This window comes from Colletotrichum orchidophilum (assembly GCF_001831195.1).
Source record: "Colletotrichum orchidophilum strain IMI 309357 chromosome Unknown Scaffold_53.1, whole genome shotgun sequence".
In the NCBI taxonomy this organism is placed as follows: Eukaryota; Fungi; Ascomycota; class Sordariomycetes; order Glomerellales; family Glomerellaceae; genus Colletotrichum; species Colletotrichum orchidophilum.
This window is the reverse complement of record NW_019173009.1, coordinates 1-26,044: the sequence shown is the minus strand read 5'-3', so window position 1 is coordinate 26,044 and position 26,044 is coordinate 1. Positions and strand designations below refer to the sequence as shown.

The 26,044-nt window shown below is 53.0% G+C and overlaps 10 protein-coding genes across 10 annotated transcripts; 6 read left to right on the top strand and 4 right to left on the bottom strand.

Moving 5' to 3' along the window:
- On the top strand, positions 1-554 carry CORC01_06845 (uncharacterized protein; the record flags this gene model as incomplete). The annotated part of the gene is made up of 3 exons (XM_022618484.1): positions 1-58; positions 118-434; positions 495-554. The coding sequence occupies 3 exons, from the start codon at positions 1-3 to the stop codon at positions 552-554; spliced, it is 435 nt and encodes a 144-aa protein (XP_022474963.1).
- A 1,882-nt stretch (positions 555-2,436) lies between these two features.
- CORC01_06844 (2-oxoacid dehydrogenase acyltransferase) lies at positions 2,437-3,924 on the top strand (the record flags this gene model as incomplete). The annotated part of the gene is made up of 4 exons (XM_022618483.1): positions 2,437-2,676; positions 2,753-3,103; positions 3,181-3,573; positions 3,628-3,924. The coding sequence occupies 4 exons, from the start codon at positions 2,437-2,439 to the stop codon at positions 3,922-3,924; spliced, it is 1,281 nt and encodes a 426-aa protein (XP_022474962.1).
- Positions 3,925-5,536: 1,612 nt separating this feature from the next.
- Positions 5,537-6,180, bottom strand: CORC01_06843 (shwachman-Bodian-Diamond syndrome protein; the record flags this gene model as incomplete). The annotated part of the gene is made up of 3 exons (XM_022618482.1): positions 5,537-5,593; positions 5,658-5,781; positions 6,017-6,180. 3 exons carry the CDS (start codon positions 6,178-6,180, stop codon positions 5,537-5,539), a joined length of 345 nt encoding a protein of 114 aa, XP_022474961.1.
- A 1,347-nt stretch (positions 6,181-7,527) lies between these two features.
- Positions 7,528-10,497, bottom strand: CORC01_06842 (RhoGEF domain-containing protein; the record flags this gene model as incomplete). The annotated part of the gene is made up of 8 exons (XM_022618481.1): positions 7,528-7,551; positions 7,619-8,169; positions 8,224-8,445; positions 8,498-8,732; positions 8,786-9,004; positions 9,056-9,256; positions 9,340-9,636; positions 9,700-10,497. 8 exons carry the CDS (start codon positions 10,495-10,497, stop codon positions 7,528-7,530), a joined length of 2,547 nt encoding a protein of 848 aa, XP_022474960.1.
- Positions 10,498-12,545: 2,048 nt separating this feature from the next.
- Positions 12,546-15,722, top strand: CORC01_06841 (calcium-translocating P-type ATPase; the record flags this gene model as incomplete). Its single annotated transcript, XM_022618480.1, has 4 exons — positions 12,546-12,663; positions 12,727-12,884; positions 12,953-15,576; positions 15,632-15,722. The coding sequence occupies 4 exons, from the start codon at positions 12,546-12,548 to the stop codon at positions 15,720-15,722; spliced, it is 2,991 nt and encodes a 996-aa protein (XP_022474959.1).
- Positions 15,723-16,006: 284 nt separating this feature from the next.
- Positions 16,007-16,649, bottom strand: CORC01_06840 (proteasome A-type and B-type; the record flags this gene model as incomplete). The annotated part of the gene is made up of 2 exons (XM_022618479.1): positions 16,007-16,150; positions 16,218-16,649. The coding sequence occupies 2 exons, from the start codon at positions 16,647-16,649 to the stop codon at positions 16,007-16,009; spliced, it is 576 nt and encodes a 191-aa protein (XP_022474958.1).
- Positions 16,650-17,757: 1,108 nt separating this feature from the next.
- Positions 17,758-19,314, top strand: CORC01_06839 (UBX domain-containing protein; the record flags this gene model as incomplete). The annotated part of the gene is made up of 2 exons (XM_022618478.1): positions 17,758-17,891; positions 17,949-19,314. 2 exons carry the CDS (start codon positions 17,758-17,760, stop codon positions 19,312-19,314), a joined length of 1,500 nt encoding a protein of 499 aa, XP_022474957.1.
- Positions 19,315-19,779: 465 nt separating this feature from the next.
- On the bottom strand, positions 19,780-20,541 carry CORC01_06838 (ribosomal protein L36e; the record flags this gene model as incomplete). The annotated part of the gene is made up of 3 exons (XM_022618477.1): positions 19,780-19,942; positions 20,069-20,169; positions 20,485-20,541. The coding sequence occupies 3 exons, from the start codon at positions 20,539-20,541 to the stop codon at positions 19,780-19,782; spliced, it is 321 nt and encodes a 106-aa protein (XP_022474956.1).
- Positions 20,542-22,256: 1,715 nt separating this feature from the next.
- On the top strand, positions 22,257-22,883 carry CORC01_06837 (uncharacterized protein; the record flags this gene model as incomplete). The annotated part of the gene is made up of 2 exons (XM_022618476.1): positions 22,257-22,624; positions 22,706-22,883. 2 exons carry the CDS (start codon positions 22,257-22,259, stop codon positions 22,881-22,883), a joined length of 546 nt encoding a protein of 181 aa, XP_022474955.1.
- Positions 22,884-23,948: 1,065 nt separating this feature from the next.
- CORC01_06836 (lipase) lies at positions 23,949-25,259 on the top strand (the record flags this gene model as incomplete). Its single annotated transcript, XM_022618475.1, has 1 exon — positions 23,949-25,259. One exon carries the CDS (start codon positions 23,949-23,951, stop codon positions 25,257-25,259), a length of 1,311 nt encoding a protein of 436 aa, XP_022474954.1.
- Between the last annotated feature and the right edge of the window lie 785 nt (positions 25,260-26,044).

Here is a 26,044-nt window from a genome sequence, read left to right as displayed (position 1 = left end):
ATGGGTCGTCTTATTAAGAACCATTGGGCTCGGCTCATCGTTATGAGTGCGGCAGCTTGTAAGTTGGAGACCTCCATGAGGGCCAAAGCATCTTCAATACTAACTGCGTGCGAATAGACCAGTTTGCAGCTGCTCTCGAGGGCTTCTTCTGGCCCAAGATCTTCTGGGACTTTTTGACCAAAACACTGGACCCAGCTGTCAAACCCGTGCCTGTGTTACAAATTATCAATCTCATCATGGCCTTGTTCATGGTGGCCCTGGAGTGGCCTTTGGGATTAATCGCCGGCTCGGCTATCCACCGCAGTCTTGAGTTCCGCCTCATCATCCTCCCTCTCACCACCCTCGCCGCCGCCCTCATCTACCAGGGTACCAACTCCGCTCTCTACTACATTGTCGGGCTAGTCGTTTACTTTTGGGCCTACAGCGAAGGAGAGGTATGACTGGATGCTTCCAATCTGACATCACCCAAGCTTTCTTGCTAACTCGGCACCCAGATTATCTGCGCTAAGCCCTGGACACTTCCTCAAAGAGGCCGCAACGGCCCTCGCGTGTAAACCGCGCTCGCCTCTTCTCGCCGCGGATACAACCGTCTCGTCCTCGCACGGTACATTGACCTGTCAGAGAGACTACCGTATACCCGATGGCGAGCAAGTCTAGACAAACTCGGGAAAACCAACGAAACCTCACCGTTCTTTCCTCGAGCAAATTATGACAACTTTTCTTTTTCTTTTACACGTTTATAACGATCACAAACGGTATCGCGGCATCCAGCGTCGGCGTTATTCCTGACAACAAAGGTTTACATGACTCTTCCTCAACTCTCGGTTATGGCGGCTCGATAACGGTATAACCTTAATCAACCTTTTTTCTTCTCAAAGTCATCAAAACGGGGGTATGCTTTCTCGTAGCAAGGGGTGGTGGTGGTGGTGGTGTTGTGTGTGGATGAGGGCGGACGTGGGATGGAATAGCCGAGCATCGTCGTCGTTCATCCTGTTTCGAATCAGCTTATTATGGACTTACACACATGCGCTGCAGGGGGCTGGCGTTTGTGTGTGGCGCGTGGACCAGGGCATGGGTCCGTCGGGGAGAGGCAGGATTAGAGACAGGAGGCTCCTTGGCAACTCCATTTGGGAGCATGCCACCTCCCATGTTCTGGAGGGTACATTGTATCATCCCGAAGCTTGGTTCAAGAGCATCTCGGGATAGATCCTGGCTTTCGGGGATGGGATGACGCGAGAAGGAAAGATGGAGGAGAAATAGGGACGCTGAGAGAGATTTTGCCTGAATAGCCTTTCCAAAACGCTGTCACAAGACGTGGTCTTGGTCTATAGAGATCAAAGCTGCCAATGCGACATCTAATATCAAGACCGAAAAAAAAAATATGACATTGACAAAAATTCACCAGAACAACCATGGGTCCCTCCTCCTTTTGCTCTTCCCTCCGCTCCATCTTCATGAAGTGACACACGATGTGACGGCAATTTCGGCAAGTATGCTTAACATCCGGTGACATATGGTATAGGTGACATGGGGTTCATCCGTCTCAGATTATCTCCTCGGACTAACCAACTGGGAAAGGGAAGACGGGGAAAAGGTTGCTGTCGACCCGTGATGGGGCTCATGGCCTCTCTCATACTTTACATCCGCAGCCAAGAGCACCGGCGGTTCATGAGTAGCACCAAGATTTCTTCTCAGGCGTCATGCGACCCACAGAGTTGTGGATGACCATAATATAAAGTAACGAGGTAGGTAGGTCTTGAATATACCAGAGGACCAACACACAACGAGCATCTAGACAACGAACCTTTTCAGAGTTTGAGCGGTGGTCGAGAGATGGTGAAGGAAATGCGAGGCATCAGAGGGGTGATGAGAGCCCACTCAAGTGCTTGCCTCACGTCGACCATTTCAGTCTCGATTTGAGAGCCCGTACTCGGCACCTGGCTATGGACAATGCAGCTGTCATCCGCTTTGGGCCTAGTCAAGTAAATAGTGGGCCGCATAGCTGCAGCAGCTCCTCTGTACGTTCTTGCTTCCCTTCTACCAGAGCCTTTCTTTCTACGTGATTAAATTCTCAACTAACTTAAGAACTTCTTTGGGAAGAAATTCAAACTATGGCGTATGCTTTCCGGAAGCTCGTTAGGCAGACGTCCTTGGAATGTCTTCTTCCTTTTTTTTTTTTTTTTTTTCCTTTGGGTATAATTTTCGTCGAAGAAGAGACTATTTTCGGGTACGGGTATACGAAGGCGGCTAAAGCAGAGGTGACGGCTACGGTTTGCCCGGACCAGTTACCGATGCTCCTCGATTTCCCGTCCAACCTGTGGGTCACCCTCAAAGATGTGACTGGCCTACCAGAGTACAACCAAAAAACAGAAAACACAACCACGCTCATCTCGCAACTCCTTTTCTCCACCCACATCATCAACCACACCCGTCACGATGCTCTCGAGAAGACTTGTCGCGACTGCGCGCTCCGTGCCGCTGCGCCGGTACCAGCCGCGTGCACTTCCCCTGCAGCTTCCCCAAATGATGCAGCACGTCCGCAGCTATGCCGACAAGATCGTCCAAGTGCCGCAGATGGCCGAGTCCATATCCGAAGGCACCCTGAAGCAGTGGTCTAAGCAAGTTGGCGACTTTGTAGAGCAGGACGAGGAGATCGCCACTATCGAGACTGACAAGGTAGCTTTGTCCATCCGGAATACCCGAAGCAATGACGTTACCGTTACTGACCACAACTCCTTCTCTTGTTGCACAGATCGATGTCGCTGTTAACGCTCCCGAGGCCGGCACGATCAAGGAATTCTTGGTAAACGAGGAGGACACCGTCACTGTCGGCCAGGATATCGTCAGGCTGGAGCTTGGAGGCGAGAAACCCAGCTCCGGCGACGCCAAACCAGCGTCAGAGACGAAGTCGGAACCCGAATCCAAACCAGAGCCTTCCAAGTCAGAATCAAAGCCGGAACCTAAGAAGGAGGCGCCTAAAGAGGATGCGCCTGCCAGCAAGCCCGCTGCGCCGGCAAAGGAGACATCAAAACCCGCCCCCGCCCCCGAGAAGGAGTCGGCAACCAGCGCCGCGCCGGTCTTTGGTAGCCGTGAGGAACGTCGCGTATGGTTTCCCTGCAACTCCTGCACGTTCTATATCCCCTGAGCAACAAAGCTAACTAAACTTTTTTTTTCCCGCAGGTGAAAATGAACCGCATGCGCCTCCGAATCGCCGAAAGACTCAAGCAATCGCAGAACACAGCGGCTTCGCTTACCACCTTCAACGAGGTTGACATGTCCTCCCTCATTGAGTTCCGCAAGCTGTACCGCGACGACGTCCTCAAGAAGACCGGCGTCAAGCTTGGTTTCATGAGTGCCTTCTCTCGCGCTTGTGTTCTGGCCATGCGCGACATTCCCGCCGTGAATGCCTCCATCGAGGGCCCCAACGGCGGCGACACTATTGTGTACCGCGACTACGTCGACATCAGCGTTGCGGTGGCTACCGAGAAGGGTCTCGTCACCCCTGTCGTACGCAACACAGAGTCCCTGGACATGCTCGGCATCGAGAAGGCCATTGCCGACATGGGCAAGAAGGTATGAGGTTCCCACTCGTCATCAAGGTTCAACGCTAACAGTGAGATATCGCAGGCCCGCGACAACAAGCTGACCATTGAGGACATGGCCGGCGGTACCTTCACCATCAGCAACGGTGGTGTCTTTGGCTCCCTCATGGGAACCCCCATCATCAACCTTCCCCAGACTGCCGTTCTCGGACTCCACGCAGTCAAGGATCGCGCAGTGGCCGTCAACGGCAAGATCGAGATTCGCCCCATGATGTACTTGGCGCTGACTTACGATCACCGCCTTCTTGACGGAAGGGAAGCCGTGCAATTCCTGGTCAAGGTCAAGGAGTACATTGAAGACCCCAGACGCATGCTTCTGTAAGGAGAGCAGCGCTGCTTTTCGTTGAAACACCACTGCATACACACGATTCCAAGTTCGAGAGCATTGCGATGATTGAGAGGAGCCATTGTACCACTACTTACCTTATTTAAACTAGGACGGAATGCGAAACTAGGATTTCTGGGAGGTTTTGTTGTGCCGATGAGTGATTTGTACAATTTGTTCTTAAGATGTCAAAAAGCCACAGCAGCAGGTGGGGAGGAGGGGCCAATGGTCTCAATAGAGCCTCTTTATCGTAAAACTTGAGCTCAACAAGTCAGTCTATTCCTCCCGAGGAGTCGCAAGTCCGCTTTCCACGACAGCAGCAATCCCGATTCCGTACGCCTTGCTCCCGGCCACGACAGCTATCCGTGCAGGAGCTCTCATGAGAATCTTCCATGGCCTGCTCGAGCGTCATCTCAACCCTCAAGCACCGCTTGAGTTTTGGGGCCCCACGGTCGACGTGGGCTCTTGCAGATAGGTAGTCGCGGACCCTCCCGGAGCCTCCTTTGCCTGTCTTTCCGAATTGAGTTTGTATTGTCGGACTTTTAAGCTATTTAGGCTACAGCGATACTGAAAAGAGGGAAAATATTTCTCCAGCAAGGATCTCTCTACTACTAAGCATATTCTCAGGAAGGTGGTGGTAGTGTAGGTTCAGGTACTGCCAGCGGCTCCCCGAAACACTTTAGAAACGGGGGCGCACCACATCACGAGCGGGACAAAAAAGGAAAAGAAAAAAGGACTCAACAAACGTTACCTTACACAGCCAACAGGGGCCTCCCAATACTCCACCCCGCCTTTGACAGTCTTGCACATATCCGAACACATCAAAACCGTATGTAGATTGAATAGCCGTCCGTATAGTAGACAATATGCATGAAGTAAGCCTGATCAAGCTGTTGGAAAGCTCTCTTCAAGCTCTTTTCAAGCTATTTTTTCGATCTTTCCCCCGGCACAAGCGTATTGCGAGAGCTTGCTCAAGAGTCAGTAGCCGTGGCTAGCTTCCAGGTTTGGCTGCATGCTTGAGTTTCTGGCCAAGCTTTTGGTACATCGTGGCGGCGATTCATTCCTCAGCGTTTACGCCGAAAACCTTCTGGACATTAATTTACTGTCCATTTGTGGTTTTACCGCAGTGGTCAGGTACAAGGATCTAAGAAGTCGTTTGAGAGAAGTCGGGTGATCGTATTTAGTTATTCGCTACGTAAAACCCATGCAATCGTCCCCATGCTTGATCATGGCGTTGATGTTGAACCCTTGTCGGGCTCGAAGGAGACTTTTGTAAGGTTGTCACACCTGTTCCATCATCCTCCGTTGCATGTAAATTGGTTGATTAGAGACACGATTAATATTCCCTTTCAAGACGTCTTTTTTCGAATTGTCTTTGTTATGCAGGCTTCGTTGAGCGCAATGCCTCACTGCCATCGCTGTTCACACCGTCCGAAACACAACGCCTCAAACTACGCCCTGGGCCACAAGCACGTCGAGTCCGAGAAAATCGTCGGTTGTTACGCGCGAGGGGTATATGCCTTCTGGGAAACGACGTCGGCCGAGCCTGGGTGGCATTGCCATCTCTCGCGTCTGCCCTAACGCGAGACGGCTGGGAGTTGCAAGACCTCTAGTGGGCGACCATGCCACCCTGTGAATCGTTCTTGGGACCCTGACGGTCGGAGAACTGTTGAGGGCACTGTTAACCAAATGCATCTCGGTTGATACTACGAGTCTAACGGATGGTTTACCTCAATGTTCTGGGTGTCACCCTTTTCAAGAATCTGCTTGATCACCTCATCGTCGACGCTAGTGCCAAACTCATTCTCGAGTGTGGACTTGGAAGCGGTGTCGTATTGGCCCTGAGCACCTTGCCTAGCTCAATGAGTTAGCCGCCGTGCGTAAGTGTGGTCATGCGGGGTACGCCGTGGAGGTGATTGGCAGCGTGTTTCGAAGCTGATAACAAGAGGTCCAGTCACTCAATCGCTATGCCAGAGGCCGAAACCATGGTCGTGGCCGGCCTCGGACCCAATCGGCCCCGGAATGGAATGTTGGCCGAATGGGTCAATGTAGACAAAAAGAAGAGGGGAGAATCGAAGTTGCTACCTACTTGTGCGTGACAAAGATCTTGTACGAGGAAACGAAGTGCGCCAGAGGAACAGACTTGTCGGTCTTCCACTTCTTGTAGAGCTCGGGATCCTCAACGAAGATGATGAAGTCGTCCTCCTGGCCCTTGAAGTGGACCTTGGTCTGGGAAGCTTCACCGCGAACCATTTTGATTGTTGTTGTGGTGGTGTGTGGTTGTGTAGAGTGTGTTGGTAAGTGATTGATGAACTCCAATGGAGGTCTCGTAGGTTGATAGTTTTGTGCGTGAAAGACGAAAGTCGTCGGGTATCTCAAGGTGTTTTTGTTTGGTTGATTGATTGATCTGGAGAGAAGAAGGCCAAATGGAGCTCAAAGTAGGCTGCTGCCTTTTAATATGCGAAGGACCTGAGGAGGGGGAGCTGGCCCAGCTGGGCTTGGAGGAGAGGGCGGGAGCTGGGAAGCTCGTGATTTGGAAGGTACGTCATAGGTGCGGAAACACGCGACTGCCTTTCATCACTGCCCCGCCATTGGGGAGCTTGCCCAGGCAGGGAGCGGGGCAGCAATGTGCTCCGTGCATCGCCCACCTGGTCCAGGCACGTCGCCATTAGGTACCGGGAACTCTGAGCGTTCCTGCATCGCACCACTATAAGGTACCTAGTACGTCACCGCTAATCTCAGACCAAGGAAAATAGGCCAAAGGGGTGTTCACAGGTTGCGGCTGGAATGATCCAGATAGGGAAGGAAGCGTTTGGCCTAAGGTACCACGTCCTCACTGCGTCGCCGCACCGCTCTTGGAGTCCCGGGGTACATAAATGCAAGTCACCTCACTGGCAAATAACAGCTTCCTAAGGTAGGTATGTAGGTACCTTATGTTGGGGCTGGCATCGGGAGCTGGACATCCAGTGTCCCAAGAAGGTCCAAACATGGAGACGGACATCTGCAGAGGGGGGCATTGCCGGGAGTCAAGCCTTACGATGGCCTCACCGATATCATCTGGTGTATCTTTGTGTGTAACTTTTTGAAGTGGGTAATGAACAATTTAACGCAAGGGTATCATTATACTCTCGTCAAACTCGACGATAAAAACAACCTGAACTAAGAATAGCTCCATATGCACTCGGTGCTTCTCCCCCCAGAGTCCCTCAATTAAGATAGCCAAGGAGCGTCAGATGATGACTTCAGCGTCTTTCATTCGCATCCAAGGTCAGTTAAACTGTTCTAGTTCGCCCATTAATTCATACCACGAAAGACGAAAAATCTCGGCTGGTGTTCATCGAAAGAAGCTTCGGATCCCCTGTACCAAATCGTCTCTGTTCAATGTACCAACCTTCCCCCAGCGCATCGACGCTTTGTGGGACAGCCTGGGTGCTTTTGGCGCCCGAGTTTGATGCTCCCTGACGCTCTTCTCTGACGGGCAGGGTGACCTTTTAGCGGTGATCTGGTCTCGACGGACTCGGGGCAAGTTGTTTCCTGACGCTGTGCGCAACATGGCTGGCCTTGATGAAAACGCATCCACAGAGTATAAACCACTGTGTTCTAACCGGAGTTGTTCGACTGGATCTGCGTGCACAAGAATCTTGACCGAATTCAACAACGGGGTCGCCGGAGCGCTAACCGTGCTTATTACCTCGACATCGTCGTCGATTTTGGGCAATCGAGCCTTTGTTGTTTCATTAGCTTCACCATCGGGACCGTGCTCAATGTTGGAACTCTCGGCTCTGCAGAGCTTGGAAGAATGTCCGTGGCGCGCGTTTTCTTGTTTCTCGCCCACATCATCGTCAGGGATGAGCTTCCCCATGCTAGCAACGCTGTTGGACCTCTTCGCAAAGGAGCTGGCGATGCTTGCAACGCTGAGCTTCCGCATCATTGTACTAGCCGAGCTTCGTACCAAATGTTCAGAACGAGATCGACCAGTCATACCGGGGAATGGAAGAATATCTCGACTCCAAATATCAGACATGAGAGCTTCAAGTCGAGCTCTCTCGCTTCGCGGAGGTGCAAGGACTGGGATGCGAGGATTCGTTATGAGAAGTGATTGGGAGCGATTGATGGATGCAGTAGATGCGGCATCTGGATTGTCTCGCATAACGCTGGTATTCTTCAAAATGACCTGACACAAGGGCGACTTTGGGCCGACTGTGGTGGCACGATGGATCGATATTCGGCGGGCAATAGTGCCTGGACAGCTGTCAACGACATAGAACAAAGACTTGTTTGATTATGAAAACAAACCTGGTTTTCTAAACACTGTTCCAAGACTCTTCAGGTTCAAAGACATCGAGCTGTACAGATTAGGATCGATCTGCTCTTGCTCCCCTGTTCTGGCAATCGACAATCGGCTTCTCCATTCCTCTTGCTCTCGAGGCGAACAGGCAGTCATTAGTATCTCGTATAACTGGGAGTCGCACTCGAAAACAAGCTTCCACGAGAATGGAGCCGTGTGGCATTGAAGACCTTTGAAAGGTAAGCAGAGATACGCAGGCATTTGTGAGGAAACGCTACAAACCTCGCCCATTGTCCGTCTCCTCGATTTTAATGCTGGCCAGATTTATGCATGCTTGGATAGTGTAGATCTGGTCCACTTTGCTGGCCGAAGCTAGGCAGAGGACATTGTGGTAGAGGAGACAAGTCATGTACTGTCCTTTGGCGCCGTCTTTGGTTTGCCAGCAAACATGTAGCGCACCACAAACCTCGACATGGCCAAATGACCTGATTCGGTTCTTTGAAGCTGCGTCAAGTTTCTTCCGAGGGCTGTTAATCGCGGACTTGTGGATGCTGTGAGCCGTCAACTTACTTGTTCGGGGAATACCAGTCGATCCTGGAGAACCCAGGTCCTTTCCAGCGTGGACTTCATTCGACTATCATTCGTTGCCCGGTTAATCTCGGCCGTTGCCTCTCGCAATCGCAGAAGGGCGCTCTCGACCTCCATGTGGGAATTCGGACAGTCTGCCACTGGCGTGTGCTTCAAGAGTTCGGCAAACAGCAGAGGATACTTGCAGATACGCTGGATGGGCTAGATATCCATCAGCATGATGCCCGACACTCGAAGCACCATGTCGCTTACCTTGACAAGAAGGTCTCCAATAGTCAGTGACTTCTTTGACTGGTCGGCGTGACTATTCGCGGAACCCAATGATGAAGCCAGTGTCTCGATCCCTCGCTGGTAGGTTTCCCATTGTGGCATTGTCCGATGGGCCGAAGCAACGTCTTTGATCATCATCTCATACTTTGCGCCATATTCTTCGTAGATGAAGAAGCGGTTCATCTAACAGCAGGGTCAGCAACATCTCACAGCCGAGCTAAAACTTAGACTAGAGCACTTGCCTTCCTGCTGAATATCTTTGCCACATCACCGGCAACCTGTGCTTCAGATATCATCCCGGGAACTTCCTGAAGCCAACTTATAGCCCTGTCGTCGTCTTCGGGAACAGAATCAAGACTCCTCAGTCGCTGATGTCTACAGCTAGGGGGCTTTTTGAGCAACAGCGGAATCTCCATCTGTGTGTACTCTGAGTCTGGCACTGCACGGTGCAACTCGCCCAACAACTCTTCATGAAGTTCGACGATGTCTGTGAGATTGCGATTGATCGACGACCTAAGGCCTGGGGGCAGAGTGGGTAGAGAAGCGAGAATTGTAATGTAAACCTATCAAAGTTAGCCTTCTAAGCTTTCTGCAATATCTTGCTGAAGCCAGTCGTGTTAACGCACATTCATCAGGAAGCGGACGTCCGCAATATAGCCTTCCTCGGTGCTGATGAGTTCCTCCAAGATGCGTCTACGCTGCAAAGCGCGTTCAGTCGCCAATGGATCAGTCTGAGCTGGCCAATCGACATGACAACTGTCTTCTGAGAATCTGGTCGCGGTGAAAGAGCCTCTGCTGCTGCGCTCGGTTTTGGAATAGGCCTGGGAGCGGCGACTGTTGCCCCAAGGGCGTGTTATAGCACTGCCGCTAGCAAGACTGACACTAGCACTTTTCACCGCAGCGACGAACCCAAAAGATGAACCTGATGATGATCTCCTATGGCGAGTCCTCCGAGAAAGTGCTGACCTATCAGCCGAATCCAGAAGCTTCCAAGGTAAGGCACCATCTCCATTCATAGGCCGCGGTCGCTGTTTGGCGCGTCGATGAAGAGTTCTCATCCATCTGTAAAAGGGGCCTCGCTTGGAGGACGTGTCCGAGTCCGAAAGCTCATGGTCGTCGTCGCTATCATCAACTGAGATTCGGGGGAATGGAACAAGATCGTCGTGGGAATCGCCGTTGCTGGGCTCTAATCCTAAAGCAGCCATGCTGCTCAAAGTATCCCAAGCCTCGACACCGTTAATGTGCAGACCGTCGAAACCAGATGAAAGGTCGACATTTTCGAAAACTTCGTCAGACTTGATGGAATCTTGTTGTGAGCCGGGAGATGGGGGATTCGACGTGGCGCAACTTGTCTTACGGCTGATTCGGACGGAACTGGAACGGGAGCAGGATCCAAGAGATGCAGAGTCTGGTGGCAAAGCCATTGCGAAGTCCAAGAAAGAAGATGTAAGACTGGGTTCCAAGACACCAAAAAAAGGAAGCAATAGCGGTTCCAAGAGGATTCAAAACATGATGTGCGGTATCAACACCAAGAGATGAATGATGCAAATTTGCTGGGACTGCCAGCTGTGGGAGGCTCGAGAGGGTTGAAGCAGAGGAGGATGATGTCGCCGGCGTAGTATTTCTTAGTCCAGGCATGGGAGGAAAGCCAGCGTGGGTCACTAGAACGAAGGAGGGAAAGGAGGCTTCCAAGGCCGGAAAGCTCTTTCAACGCGATTGATGGGGAGGGCCAGGAGAAGAAGGAAAGGAGCGGGTACGGCACTATAGACAATGTGAGGAAAGCGGACTGTTGGCCGAAGGGACGACTCCGGCCGAACCACGGAGCTGGAACTCAACATTCATCGTTCTTCCTATGCCGGCTTCCAAATGTTGACGACGATCATGCTCTACATACGGTAGCTCGTTCTCGTGAGAAGTCACGGCGTAGTACGGACCTGCGGTGGACAGTCGCACCCGGCGAATCTACCAACGAGCCGGTCGGGAGGAATGCAGCTGCGACATGCAGCCTGCACGCCGGACCAGAGAATGCGTCTTTAATGTACACCGTTGTCGGGTCAAGATCTGTGGATCTTGCGTCGTCGACGCGAATTGGATGCCATCGTAGCACATGTTCTGCCGGAGCGTGAAGCTGCCGCCGGTTCGGAGTTCCTGCTCAAGCTCAATGCAGGCTTGGTTCACCATGGCGTGTCCGAAGATGAAAAACTCGACAGAGCGGTGACGGGCCGCGGCCGCGGCCCATCAGCGCCATGTCTCGATGCGCGGCAAAGCGAGCGAGAGACAAAGAGACCTCCTCGCCAGTCTAGTGATCTAGTTCTCCATCTATCTGGACCGGACATTTATTCTTGCCGCCTAGCACAAGAGTGTCGGTGGCCTGCTGGTCTCTCGATATCCAAACTACCTTACTCAGTTTGTGCTGCATGAGGGATCCGGTCTCTAGACCACAAGACTTCAAAGTGGATGTCAGTCGCCTCCGAGGCCCACGTCTTGGTCCTGCGTCACGCAAGAGATGCGGGCGATACAATGCTTGCAGGCCGGTTGCCGTACATTTGGCGGCGTTGCTAAACCCTGACTCGGTCTCGGCGTGAGCGCCCAAGTGGCTCCGGAGCGGCCTAGTGTCAGTCCACTCAAGACGGTGACGGCAGGTTTCAATCGGATCGGGAACCTCTAGCTAGTCACGTGAGAAACAGATTATGTCATTACACTGCTACTGGTGTGTTCCGGAGGACTCAGGCCGAAAACAAAAAGCAGGCACGCCAGGCACTTCCAAAAATTAGTCAGCACTGGAGTCGCACCAGTGTGTACCATAGTAAGCTTATCATGTCAGCTAGGCGGGTATCGTATCCAGGTTCACGTCAAAGAACTTCCCTTTTCCCCTCCACTCTGCCCTACGCTCCGGATTATCGGCTTCAATTCTATGGTTTTAATTGGCCCCTGCCCCACGTTTTCTTGCCTCGGGGCCGCAGTGGCTGGTCCCCGATATGGACAGATATGGCCAGGGACGCACAGGTGAATGCTGGGACCTTGAGAGTCTTGTTTCTTGTTACAGGGGCCCCCACCACCAGCACTAGCCCGAGAGGGACAAGCTCGGGATCTTTCCTCGACGGGCAAAAAAAAAGGTTCCAGAAGGGGCAGCTAGGCAAACCTGCCACTGAACGAACACGTAGAGCGTATTGGAAACCCAGTGGGAGTTCGGCGACGATTTCAGCTTCCTGCCCCACCGCAACGGCAATAAGATACGCTGGCGGTTTGATCGCAACTTTTCCAGCACCTTCTTCCCTTCCTCCTTTACATCCTTAACCTTTTCTTCCACAAGGTTCGGATCTCGATAGCTCATTCTCTCTTCAACACCAATTGAAGAGTTCCTCCCTGCGCTTCGTCTTCACTCGACAGCAGTCTCCGACGGCCGCTGCAACTCGGCTAGATAGTGACGGTTCTCGACAAGACTCGTCCCGCGCGCAGCGCAGCTTTCGCGATGGAGAGCGCATTCGCCTCGCCCACCGAAAAGGTCCTCTCGACTCTGGGAGTGAACTCCAAGACCGGTCTCACTGATGATCAAGTCATTGCTTCGCGTACCAAGCATGGCAAGAATGGTAAGTACCTTTGCGACTCGATACGAAACCCACGATAGTTTCATGCTAACCGTCCGTCCGCAGTCATCCCCGAAGAACCTCCGACACCTATCTGGGAACTCATTCTTGAGCAATTCAAGGACCAACTTGTGATCATTCTCCTCGGCTCTGCCGCTGTTTCCTTCGTTCTGGCACTCTTCGACAACGAGGAAGGCTGGAGCGCCTTCGTCGACCCAGCAGTGGTACGTAATCTTGGATGCGAATACCCACAATGCCCAGACTTTACCCGGCTAACGATGCCGATTTCCAGATCCTGACCATTCTCATCCTCAACGCCGTCGTCGGTGTCTCACAAGAGAGCAGCGCCGAGAAAGCCATCGCCGCCCTGCAGGAGTACTCTGCCAACTCGGCCAACGTCATCCGCAACGGCCAAGTCTCCCGTGTCAAGGCCGAAGAACTCGTTCCCGGTGATGTCGTCTCCGTTCACATTGGTGATCGCATTCCTGCCGACTGCCGTATTATCGCCATCGAGAGCAACAGCTTCAACGTCGACCAGGCTATCTTGACTGGAGAAAGTGAAAGTGTTGGCAAGGACTGCGATCATGTTGTCAAGGACGAGAAGGCTGTATTGCAGGACCAGACCAACATGCTGTTCTCCGGAACAACTGTTGTTACTGGTCGCGCAAAGGCTGTCGTCGTCTTGACTGGTTCCCAAACTGCCATTGGTGACATCCACGAGAGTATCACCGCCCAGATCTCCGAGCCCACCCCTCTGAAGCAGAAGCTCAACGACTTCGGCGACAGTCTCGCCAAGGTTATCACGGTCATCTGCATCCTCGTCTGGCTCATCAACATCCCTCACTTCAGCGACCCCAGCCACGGATCTTTCACCAAGGGTGCCATCTACTACTTGAAGATCGCCGTTTCCCTTGGTGTTGCCGCTATCCCCGAAGGTCTCGCCGTTGTCATCACTACCTGCTTGGCTCTGGGTACTCGCAAGATGGCTGCAAAGAATGCCGTGGTCAGAAGCTTGCCGTCCGTTGAGACCCTGGGAAGTTGCAGCGTCATTTGCTCTGACAAGACTGGTACCCTCACCACCAACCAGATGAGTGTTAGCAAGCTTGTCTACATCAGCGAGAACGGATCAGACCTTGTTGAGCACGATGTTGAGGGCACCACTTTCGCTCCCAAGGGCTCCATCTTTTTCAGAGGCGAGACGGTTACCGATCTTACCCGCTCTTCCGCTACTGTCCGCCAGATGACCGAGGTCGCGGCCGTGTGCAATGATTCCAAGCTCGCCTATGATGCGGCCAAAGGTACCTTCTCCAATGTCGGTGAGCCCACTGAGGGCGCTCTCAGAGTTCTTGTTGAAAAACTTGGACCGTGTGCGCCGTCAAACAGCAACCCTGAGGATTGTCTCCACTACGCCAGCTCTCAGTATGAGAGCCAGCTCCCCCGTCTGTCTACCTACGAATTCTCCAGAGACCGCAAGAGCATGTCCGTCCTTGTTCAAAACGGCCAAGAGAAGAAGCTTTTGGTTAAGGGTGCCCCTGAGTCTGTCCTCGAACGTTGCTCTCACACTCTTGTCGGAGCCAATGGAAAGCGCCAGCCATTGAACAGCAAGCTCGCCGATTTGATCGCTAAGGAAGTGGTCGACTACGGTAACCGTGGTCTCCGTGTCATTGCCCTCGCCAGCGTCGATAACATTGGCGAGAACGCCTTGTTGAAGTCAGCCAAGTCCACCGCACAGTACGCCCAAATTGAGCAGAACATGACCTTCCTCGGACTGGTTGGTATGCTTGATCCTCCTCGCCCGGAAGTTGCGGCCTCTATCCTCCACTGCAAGAATGCTGGAATCCGTGTCATTGTCATCACTGGAGACAACCGTAACACTGCAGAGAGCATTTGCCGACAGATTGGTGTCTTTGGCGAGTATGAAGACCTCAAGGGCAAGAGTTTCACTGGCAGAGAGTTTGAGAACCTGAGCGAAAGCGAGGCAAACGATGCCGCCAGGAACGCGTCCCTCTTCTCGCGTGTCGAGCCCAGCCACAAGTCCAAGCTTGTCGACCTTCTCCAGCAACAAGGAGAGGTCGTGGCCATGACTGGTGACGGTGTCAACGACGCTCCCGCTCTCAAGAAGGCTGATATTGGTGTCGCCATGGGATCTGGAACCGATGTCTCCAAGCTCGCCGCCGACATGGTCCTCGCTGATGACAACTTTGCTACCATTGAGGTTGCCATTGAAGAGGGTCGTTCCATCTACAACAACACCCAGCAGTTCATCCGCTACCTGATCTCCTCCAACATTGGCGAGGTTGTCTCCATTTTCCTCACTGCAGCACTTGGCATGCCGGAGGCCTTGATTCCCGTTCAGCTTCTCTGGGTCAACCTAGTCACCGATGGTCTTCCCGCCACCGCGCTTTCATTCAACCCTCCTGACCACGACATTATGAAACGCCAGCCCAGAAAGCGTGACGAGCCTCTCATTGGCGGCTGGCTCTTCTTCCGCTACCTCGTCATCGGTACCTACGTCGGTGTTGCGACTGTCGCTGGCTATGCTTGGTGGTTCATGTACAACCCCGAGGGTCCTCAGATCAGCTTCTACCACCTCTCCCGTTTCCATCGCTGCTCTGCAGATTTCCCGGAGATTGGCTGCCAGATATTCTCCAACAGCTCCGCAAAGTCCGCCTCGACTGTGTCGCTATCCATTCTGGTCGTTATTGAAATGTTCAACGCCATGAATGCGCTGTCCTCGAGCGAGTCTCTGCTGTCACTACCTCTTTGGGCCAACATGAAGCTTGTCTACGCCATCACTCTCTCGATGGCTCTTCACTTCGCCCTTCTCTACACTCCCTTCCTCCAGAACCTGTTTTCTATCCTTCCCTTGAACTGGCTAGAGTGGAAGGCGGTCTTGTACATCAGCGCCCCTGTTATGTAAGTTCACCACCCTTCTCACTCGCTCATCCACCATTGCTAACTTTTCCAATAGCCTCATTGATGAGGTCCTCAAGGCTGTGGAGAGATCATACTTCAGTCAGAAGAAGGCGATCAAGTTCACCAAGGCAAAGAAGGAGAACTAGATGGTTAGAGGTCAGCCCAAGCTAGATCATAGATCACTTGTACCATAGTAGTAGCCCTGCCAATATTGCACAGAGCTGTACATAGACCAAAGCAGCCAACGTCCAGGCACAAAAGCCACACAATGAGGATGTAAATCAAAGTCATTTGTCTAGTTCATGCAGGCTTCGGCAGCCATCTCATAGTGGATCATGCCCATCTATTGGTACAGGCTCGGTTAGAAACCGTTTATTTGTAGCGGTTCTATCGAGTTCTTCCTTCCAAAACACCGAATTCCCCGCGAAAATTAGTCTTGTCTGCCCTTGAGCAGTCTCTTGGTGACCTTGTCCTTCTCAATAATGTACACGTGCGCACCCCATCCGGATAGTGCGTCTCGATCAACAGCGTTTAGGAGCGACTGGGAGATGGTTTCGAAAAGCTCCTCGGGACCCTGCGTGACGGCCTGCGTTAGTTTCTGCTTGCTCTGCTCTGGAAAAAGGAGTTCCCATGCCACGTACCAGATCAGGTTCCCATAAGCTCTCGCACATGCCGAAGAGCTGCTCTGACGCCGTACCTGAGACGATGAAGTCCTTGGCGAAGTCGATGCAGCCAATGCTGTCGAAGCCGCAGATGAAGGGCTTGCCCGTCTTGGGGTCGAGGCCCGCGACGACGGGGGAGACAAAGTACGGGCCGAAGCGGCGCTCGTAGAGGGAGCTGCTGACGAGGTTGGCGAAGGTGGTAGGGGCGATGTTACGCTCCTCACGCAGGCGGTACATGTTGACCTTGTAGCGGAAGAGGTCTCCGACGGTCGTGACGTCGGTGGCGAGACCGGTGAGGCCGAGGAAGACATCGCCGTACTGGAAGATTTTGGGGAAGTTGTTTGAGACGGTCAGGGCCTGGAGGCCGAGGCGGAGATCGCAGGCTATTGCGACGCAGTCCTTGCCGACCATTGCGACGCAGGCGCCGCCATCTGTGAGGAGAGGAGATTAGGATGGGGTTCTTGGGAGTTGGTGGGATCTAAGGAGGATTGAAAGGAAGACGAACTGATAGAGAAGGGAGAGCTCTGGGAGGGTTTGGTTAGCTGGAGGGGGTTCCTTTGCATCTCGAGGCTGAGGAGGGGGAAATGACGAGCGTACCATTTCGGGCTCCTGGAGCGTGTGACCGCTGGGTTTCCAGATTGGAATATTTCTTCAAAGCGATGATTTCGGCCGTAGTAACTTCGTGATGGAGCGCAGGGTCAGCCGTGGATAGCCCGGGTGGTGCGTCGGGGTTCGTCGTTGATGGGGAGGATCGTTGGTTGTGGTTGTAGCTGCAATTGAGGTTGAGCTGATGCGGAATGCTGAGGTAGCGGGACGGACGTGGTTGCACGTAGCACCTAACTGCCTGCTCTTGCTGGGTGGTGGTGCTGCTGCTGCTACTGCAGGGCAAGGCAAACACGCATGGCGCGGCCGAAGCGGTCGGAAAATCCACGTACAGCGGTGCTGGAGCTCGCTGATTGGCCTGAGCTTGGCTGAAGCAGCTTTCAGCGATGTGCTCAGCGACGGGCGATGATGCACGTTCCCCTCCCCGGCCGGGGCCCGACTCGCCTCTGCTGACGGAGCACCCGTACTGCCTGCCTCCCATCCAGCCTTACCTTACGTACCTTACTATGTAAGGTACCTCTAGTCCCCTATTGCCTGCGCTTGAATTGGACTATTTTCCACGATTCAATCGTGTATCTTTACCCTTTGTGGCCTCTTCATGTCCATTCTTATACAGCAAGTTTGCCAGCTGACTAGAAGCGCCCGGTATACGTATACAAATGAATTTTTTCGGACATAAGAATTCACTCAGGTTTTCTGTCATTGTGTTTCGTCGTCCTTCTGCCAACTTCTACTTAACTAACACATGAAGCTTGACGCAACGCCCCGCCGAGCCTTGAACCCCGCCAACAACACACTGAATACGATACCACAGATCAGACTGTAAAGAACACTCCGTGACTTCACTGCGACTGAACGCACTTCTTATTGGAAAAGGAGTAGACTTTTCGCCCACGACATAATCTCTCTCGCCAGGATGTCGCACGTGGTGGTGATCGGCACGGATTTGCGGAGAGCTACAGTCAAGGTCAGCCCAGGCACCTACATGACAGATGTTCTCCAGGAGGCATGCAAGAAGCTCAACGTCTCGAGCGATAAATACCTCTTGAAGTACCTTACTCATTCCACAAGGCCCTACCCCGGCGCGTCAAGCTAATCATTTGGTAGGCACAAGCAAAAGACAGTCGACCTCTCCGTGGTCTGGCGAGTGAGTGGCCTCACCCCCGGCGCCAAACTCGAGCTCGTCCAGAAATCCAAGACACCTTCGGTCGTTTCCGTCGCACTCCAGCTGCCGAGCCCCGAGGCTAACGCGGCGCCGAATGGTCGGTTGATCGAGAAGCTACCCAGTGACTTGACGATATGGAAAGTACTGCGTCAATTCGAGAGCGGTGTCGCGGGCCACGGAAAGAACCTCAACATCACAGCCCGGGGAGTAGCGCAAACAACAAGTGGAGGTGCGAGCGGGAGCGGCCAAATGTACTACGAGACACCAGTCCTCAACATCATGGGCCGGGAGCTTGCAACGTTCGAAGACTTCCAAAAGACACTATCACAACTGGGATACAACTCGGGCAGCGTCCTGATCCGCTTGTCGTTTAGAAAGACAGACCGCACGCTGTTTCAGGCTATGGAGGACATTAGTGGATTCTTCTCCGAGGTTGAGGCAGAGCAGAAGGAGATAGCCCCAACCCCCGCGCCTGCTGTGGAGGGAGCAGAATCCATGGCAGCTGATATTGCAGCCGATACACCGAAGGGGACAGATAAAGAGCACTCTGGTGATGTACTAACGCAAGAAGCATCAAGTCTAGAGACGCAGGCAGAGGGTGCCATGGAGATTGATCAAGCAGAGCCGGCAGACCCTTTGCAGCCTGTCAGCGTCTTTCGGGCACCAAGTGGAACGACTCCTGCGGCAGCCCTCGCAGATGTACCAGAAGACGACTATGCGCCGACGATTGCACACGCCCAACTACACCAGGCTCGCCTTCAGCAGAGCGCACTTAACAAGCGACTCCCCTCCGACAAAGAGCTGGAGGCTCAAAGACAAGCCGAGGAAGCCCGTCTAGCAGCTGTTACCACAGTTCCGATGAAAGTGCGGTTCCCGGACAACACTTCTGCGCAGTGGACATTTGGTCATGACGCTACGGGTGCTACCCTCTATCAGGGCGTGAGATCCGTCATGGCCCACAACACCCAGGGCTTCAAGTTGGTCATACCGGGCAGCAAGGTCGTCATCAAGGATGATGAAAGTGCGAAGAACCGCTTGATTCACGACTACAAACTCACTCGCAGTGTGCTACTTAGTCTGGTCTGGGACGATAAGGTGCCAGTGGATATCCGCAATAAGCCCTTCCTCAAGGGCAGCATCGCTCAAAAGGCCCAGGATGTGACAGTACCGGACATCCCCAAGGGCGATGACACGAATGAGGAACAGGCCGTAGCTTCCTCCTCGAAACCGGAGAAGAGGGAGGGGGGTGGGGATGGCAGTGTTGCGAAGAAGCTTCCCAAGTGGCTCAAGCTGCCTGGAAAGAAATAGATAAGTCTCTATACAATGTTGCAGTAGTACCCGGCCAGTGTTGCGATGGACATGGCGGGCTCATTCATGGGTTGGAGTTTTATAGGCACAAGATACCTAAACCAGGTAGATCATGGTCAAGTCGGTTATCGAGTCGTTCACGACAGCATTGTAGACATCACTTCAAAACGAGTGCAGCATAGAACAAGGCCAAAGTCAAAGTGTGAGGCAGCAATGGGTGTTCTTGAAATTTTGGTATTTGTCGCCTTGAAGCCGGCATCCCTTCCATGATGCAGGATATCAGAAACCGTGATACGGGGGGGAAGGAAGTTTCCGGTGTTTTGTTTTAGAAATAGACCACAAACTTTTTTTGCTGTGACCACGCCTTGACCCATATATACCCAATAGTTTGCTTGCCAGTCCAATAGAACCCCCCCGCTGCGCCCATTTTTGTTTTTGTCGGCTTCGCCATGTTTAAGGAATCGTTTAGTGACCGACACGGCGAGACTCGGCGATGACGCGGGTCATCTCCTCGACCTTTCTCTTGGCGCGGCCGAAGGTGCCGAGCCTCTTCTTGGCGAGCTTACGGGCACGCTTGTCCTTGGAGTTGCGGAGCAACTCGATGACACGGCGCTCGTAGGGAGCAAGGCTGTGGAAAAGGGAAAACCAATGGTTAGCATTTGATCTAGGTTGAGCAGACGTTGTATGAAGTGCGACCAAGTCGATGTCATGTAGTCAACGCTTTAACGGGTCGTGGTGTGTGATATTAACTTACCCGGAGACTTCCTTGACGACGTCACGGACGAAAGCGGTGCGCTTGCTCAGGTGGCCCTTGGTGCGGGAGACACGGGGCTTGACGACACGAGCGGTGGTCTTCTATATTACCGAACATCACATCAACCGGTCAGCGTCCATCTTCTGCAGATAAAGTTCCCCCTCGTGGAGAGGGTTATGCAGAGATCCTCCACGAGGTGAGACGAAGCGGGTGGTGGGATGATTTGGGGAGAGGAGAAAGGGCAAGACACCGATTCCCTGTCCTGACAGAAAGCCCCCCTTCTGTATATTTTTCAATGTGTATCCATCTTCGAATCGGGGTTTTCGAAATCGAGGATTTCGTTTCGTAAAATTCGAGGAAGGGGCTTTCTCTCAGGTCGGGACGGCGACAATGATGGTAGTGTTGGTTCGACATACGTGTCCATGGTTGAGACCGGTGGCAAGACCGGTCTTGACGGGCGCTTCCTTGGCCATCTTGAATGCTGGATGACGGGTGGGTTGTCGGGTTAGTATTGTCGTGATGGTCGGAGGGGGGAAAGACGTCTCGATCAAGTACGACAAAAAAAAAAGTTGCATTGGTGGATTGGGAATTTCAGCGGGTGGGTTTGTGTGGTCACGTGCTCTGGGGTTTGCGAAAAGTCGTCTTCCATGCCGACGTCGTGTTGGAGGGGCTGGCTGGTTTATTTCCGACGTGCTCTGATTGGCTTGTCTCGGTTTCACGTCCAAGACTATTTAGGTAGGTAGGTACCTAGAACAGAACAGACACAGAACTTGGACAAGCTCCAGTCAAGCGTTTTCCATGTCTGTATTGGAACTGCTCTTTATCTTTCGACTCGCGATCACTGGGCACTACAATGTTCTTCGACAGGTTCGCTTTTACTGTGCAACATTAAATCCTTGCACGCAGAGTCGTAGGCGATCGGGAGGAGAATAAATCTTTCTGGCCTACCTAGGCATCAGTCGCGGCGTCTTCTCACCCAAATGTCAACGGTCATGGTCCTCACTCATGGAATGGATGAACATCATCGGAATGATTTCGGTTGATTCATCCTGCTTCACGTAGACCTCACCGACTTTTCCATACTAAACAACCAGCTCACCGTGTACGGTTTTAGAGTCAGAGGCTACGAGGTGCATGCTGTGTCTTGGTGGCTCGACTCTACGCATTGCATACCTCTCGTATCCGTACCTGAGCCAAGACGAGCCTTCTTCTCTGAAAGACAGCAGAGCCGCGCATTGGCATCGTCCATCCAAGCTTTACCGTTGACCTCGTCACTGAGTTTCCTCGCACATAATAGGGCCATTATCCTAGTCCCTTCAATTACAGGTACCTCATGCGATCAAACCATGCCTTGCTCGGGAGCCCCAGCCCCCTGAGCACAGCCTCTCGTACTCCCCTTGACAGAGTAGTGCCGTCCACCCTTCTCAACAGCATCCAGAAAACCATGGTTAGTGGAGCAAGTATCTTCCCATTTCAAGCGTGGTTTGGCGTCTTTCTTAAAAGGGGCATCTCAGATATGATCAACAGCCCAGGAGTGGCCCAGGGCAGGATGCCAGGCCGGGCAACATGAAACATGCAGCTACCAATCAGGTCCGCTGATTTCCCTGGGTAGACAGACAAAAAAGACCAGTCGACGCAACGCCATGGGCATTTATGCGGGCATCAACCTCCCACTTCCGCACGCAGCACCAAGCAGAGAGCTACATAGTACGTACGGCCACTCGTACTATAGCAACCTGGAAACCCATCTTCAATGGCGGGCTGGGAATGGTCTTCTTCCCTGAAATGGGGCTAGGAGGCCAACTGCTTAGACCTCAACCATCCCGTAAACGCGGGCGGGTCGAACAGTTACATCAGGATCTGCATATTGCTCCCGCCCTTTATGAGAGTTTGGCCATGTCATCGTAGCCATCCCTGAAGAGTGTTTTCCTGCAAGGAACGGCATGGGAGATCTGCTAGGTCAGTGATCCAGTGCTTAAATCGGGTCACATTAAAGGTCCAGCTGGGAAGGAGCAAGACTAAAAGATCAGTATAGTCCTCGACATCTGCTCATCCCATCTCTTCAGTTTCAGTCTTTTCACATAACACCTAACTTCGTTCATCTCTTTATCCAACCTCGGTATTCTTCTTATAGAATTATAAACCTACAATCCTTGACAATATTCTTGTATTTGAGCACACACAAGCCATGAAGCTGTCACTCCTCCTCATCGCCGCCCCCGCGGCACAAGCCGTAGTCTCATACATGCCGACTGTCCCCGACACGCTCATGGCCATGGTCGAGTCATCTGAGGACTGTAACCTGCCCGACGACTTCCAGATTCAAAACTTTTCCGCCGAGTCACCAGACGGGGGTAAAACGACGGACTCGCTGGACTTTACCTTCAACGACGACAGCACCATCCTCAACACGCAGTGCCACCTCAACGCCTCGTCGGCGCCGGTGTCCGGTGACGGGCGGACCCCGAGGTACGCCTGCGACAACACCAACGTGCAGTTCATCTGGCAAAACAGCACAATTACCGTCATCGAAAAGGTTTGCCCTGGTGACGACGGGTAGGTCCAACTGATTTATTTTCTTCGGAAAAGTTATGAAGGCAGACGAAGAAGGTAGCTAGCTAACATAGTATCGCGCAGTGCCGCCGACTACGAGGCATCCGGGACAGCTGTGGTTCCGCTGGTGTGCGACGGGTGTGCCGCGAATGGGACGGACAACGCCGCCCGGTCACACAGGCGCGCAAAAAGATCCGTTGAATGCAAGTCCAATTCGGATGACATCCGATCGAGATTCTTCAGCATTCAGCCGGTTGGTTGAGAAGGCGGGGGTGTGAGGGATGAGCGCAAAACATCAAGGGATGAACGTAAAAAAGAAAAGGAAAAAAGGACAGAACGGCACACCGCATTGCCATAGATTATGAAACAGACATGAGTGAAGGCACGCCGAGAGGTTCTTGGGCTGCAGATGAAGCCCGAAACAGAAGCTTTTCTGAGGAGAAGAATACAAAATGAAGAGTCTTTGTAGTGAAGCCACGACTGTGAAGAAAACCATGAATTACAAAATAGAACAATCAATATACCTTCCACCCACTCTTCGCATGAGAAGCTCGAAATTGAAGTCTCCCCAACATCCACAGGTCCCAAATGGCAAAAGGTCAGCTGGGCTCCAAGGAGGCACGGAGGGTGAGGGGACCCGCCCTCTTGACAGCTTTTCGCGGGGCATGACAACCCAATCCCAGGCCTCTTCCCGGCAGCCACAGGGGAAGAGGGCCACCTAGGACCAAGCGTTTGTCGGCAAGCGTCGCTTGGCCGCGCCTCTCCGCATTTTGGAAGGTAAGGTACTAAACAACTCTCCTAGGTAAGGTACCTTAATTATTACTGCCGGCTCCTCACTTACCTCTCTGCATAACAGAATGACCTCACCACGCTCATCCTCACGAGATCAGGCCTGAGACGTCGGTGTACCGTCCATTTCCTCTCCCCATTTCCCCATTCTATAACACGCCTCCTCGTTGACCACGCACACCAAAAATTTACACCTACTCACACCTCACACACCTCCATCTCAAAAAAATACCTAATATAGCAGGAACCCGCAGGGTGCAATCGTCATCATGCGCTTTTGGAGGGTCAGGCTTTGAGGCTTTCCCTGCTGTTGAACCTGGTACATCGTGGCAATCACAACTCAACCTCTCACCAGTCCATTCATACAGACCTGTCTCTGTTTCGCCCATATCTTCCTCTCCTCTCCTCCACTGCTCCATTTGATCGTTCCCATTGACCAAAGGAAACTGCTCCCCCGCGCAATGTCTCTCAGCCTGCGCGATCCATCATAGCCTGCAATTCTGAAAGGGCTTTACACCAGACTGCGAATCCGAACACAATGCTCCCTCCAACGCGACACCTTCTATCCTTCCTCCAAGTCGTGTCACTGGTTGACTTGACTTCAGCTACACCGTCTGGCAAGGCACAGTCGCCGCCGCAGCAGCAACCCTTGTCGTCGAGCAACGACACCAAGAATGCCGCACCCCCGCCGCCCGTCTCCGCCGAGCTCTTCCGATCCCTCGAGCGCACGTCGCGCATCGTCGACATCACCTACTGCGTCGGCACCTCGGGCATATCGCAGCCCTTCTCGTGCGTCTCGCGCTGCAAGGAGTTCCCCTCCTTCACGCTCGTCTCGACCTGGAACACGGGCGTCCTGCTGAGCGACAGCTGCGGCTACATTGCCGTCGATCACGGCGTCCGCAGGCCCGGCGACGAGGACAGGTTCAATGGCGAGGTCGGGGAGGAGGCCATCATCATCGCGTTCCGAGGCACATACAGCATCTCCAACACGATTGTCGACCTAAGCACCATCCCACAGGAATACGTGCCGTATCCGTCCCCCGACGACGGCGGCGAGGTGCCCAAGGAGACCGAGCACAAGTGCAAAGAGTGCACCGTCCACATGGGTTTCCTGACGTCGTGGCGCCAGGCGCGTAGGCTGGTAATCCCAGAGGTGAAGAAGCTGAGGGAGCAGTACCCGCACTATCCTATTCACCTGGTCGGTCACAGTCTTGGTGGCGCCGTCGCCATGCTTGCGTCTCTCGAATTAAAGGTCTCCTTTGGCTGGGACAATATCAAAGTCACGACCTTTGGCGAGCCCAAGGTCGGCAACCAGGGCCTCTGTGACTACGTCGACGACGTCTTTGGGTTGAAGGGCGAAAAGGACGAGCATATTTCGAATCGGACCTACCGCCGCGTGACCCACGCTGACGACCCTGTGCCGCTACTTCCGCTCACAGAGTGGGGATACAAGCCGCACGCCGGCGAGTTCTACATCGCAAAGGCCGAGCTGTCTCCGTCTCTCGAGGACGTGATTGCCTGCCGCAGCGACAGTGACGCGAGCTGCATTACCAAGGGAGACGGCAACTTCTTCGAATCCAGAGTGAAGGGGGACTTAATCCAGGTTGTAGCAGCAAAGTCGCCGACGCCGCCAGAGGGGGTGGTGGTGGTTGACAAGACCATTAGCAGCAGCAGGTGGATCAAGAGGTTGCCGGGCCTCCCGGCTCGGCTCAAGCTATGGCAGCTGCTCTTTGCGCACCGGGATTACTTTTGGAGACTCGGTTTGTGCATGCCCGGCGGCGACCCGGCGAATTGGGGGAGGGATAAGTATGGCGGCCGCGACGGTATGGTGTTGTCGGAGGAGCTTTGAGCGCCCCGCCCCACGGCTCTACTTGCGAGCCGTTCCGTGTAATCGATGTATTAATTTGTTTCAGGATGAGGAGAAATATGGCCTTTTGGTATAAAAAGGGTTGCCAAAAATCAGCGTTCTCGGAAATAGCGGGCGTTTGTTACGTTTCTGATACCTTCGGACATAGCTTCAGACTTTAAAAAACAAAAACAAAAAAAACCCGGAAAACCCAAAAAATGCCAAAATTGACTTTGAGCAAATCATGACTGCCTCGGTTGAGTCGCGGCAAACCAGTAAACCTGCGTCGTTGAGCGAAACCCCCCTTGTTCTTCCCAAAAACCGCATAAAATGCGAATCAAGACAAGCCACAAAGTCTTCTCGCGGGACACAGGCAGTTCGCGTGTTAAAAAAAAAAAAAAAATCCTTACTCGAGGCCTCATTCCACAAGGGGGAATGGGACCAGGCGGCCCTGCGCTGGTCACGCGAGCAAAATGACGAAGAAGCATTTGCCAGATGGGGAAGAGAGACGTCGAACGGAGAACGTTGTGGATCAGGCACAATCTCCATTCTTGATTGCATTGGATTTGCCTTCTCTCTAACACGGCAAAAGAGACATGTTTCTGTGTCCCCTCCCATCGCCTGATGCTTTTTTTTCTCTCTCGCATGTCATTGGAACCTACCGAGCTTGACGATGCCGGAAGCAACCAAACGCAGCACCTACTATATGTGGAGAAAGGTGCCACGCATCAACGATCAAAATGGACATTAGGAAAACCCGTTCCGTTCATTGCACGCCGAGACCAAAA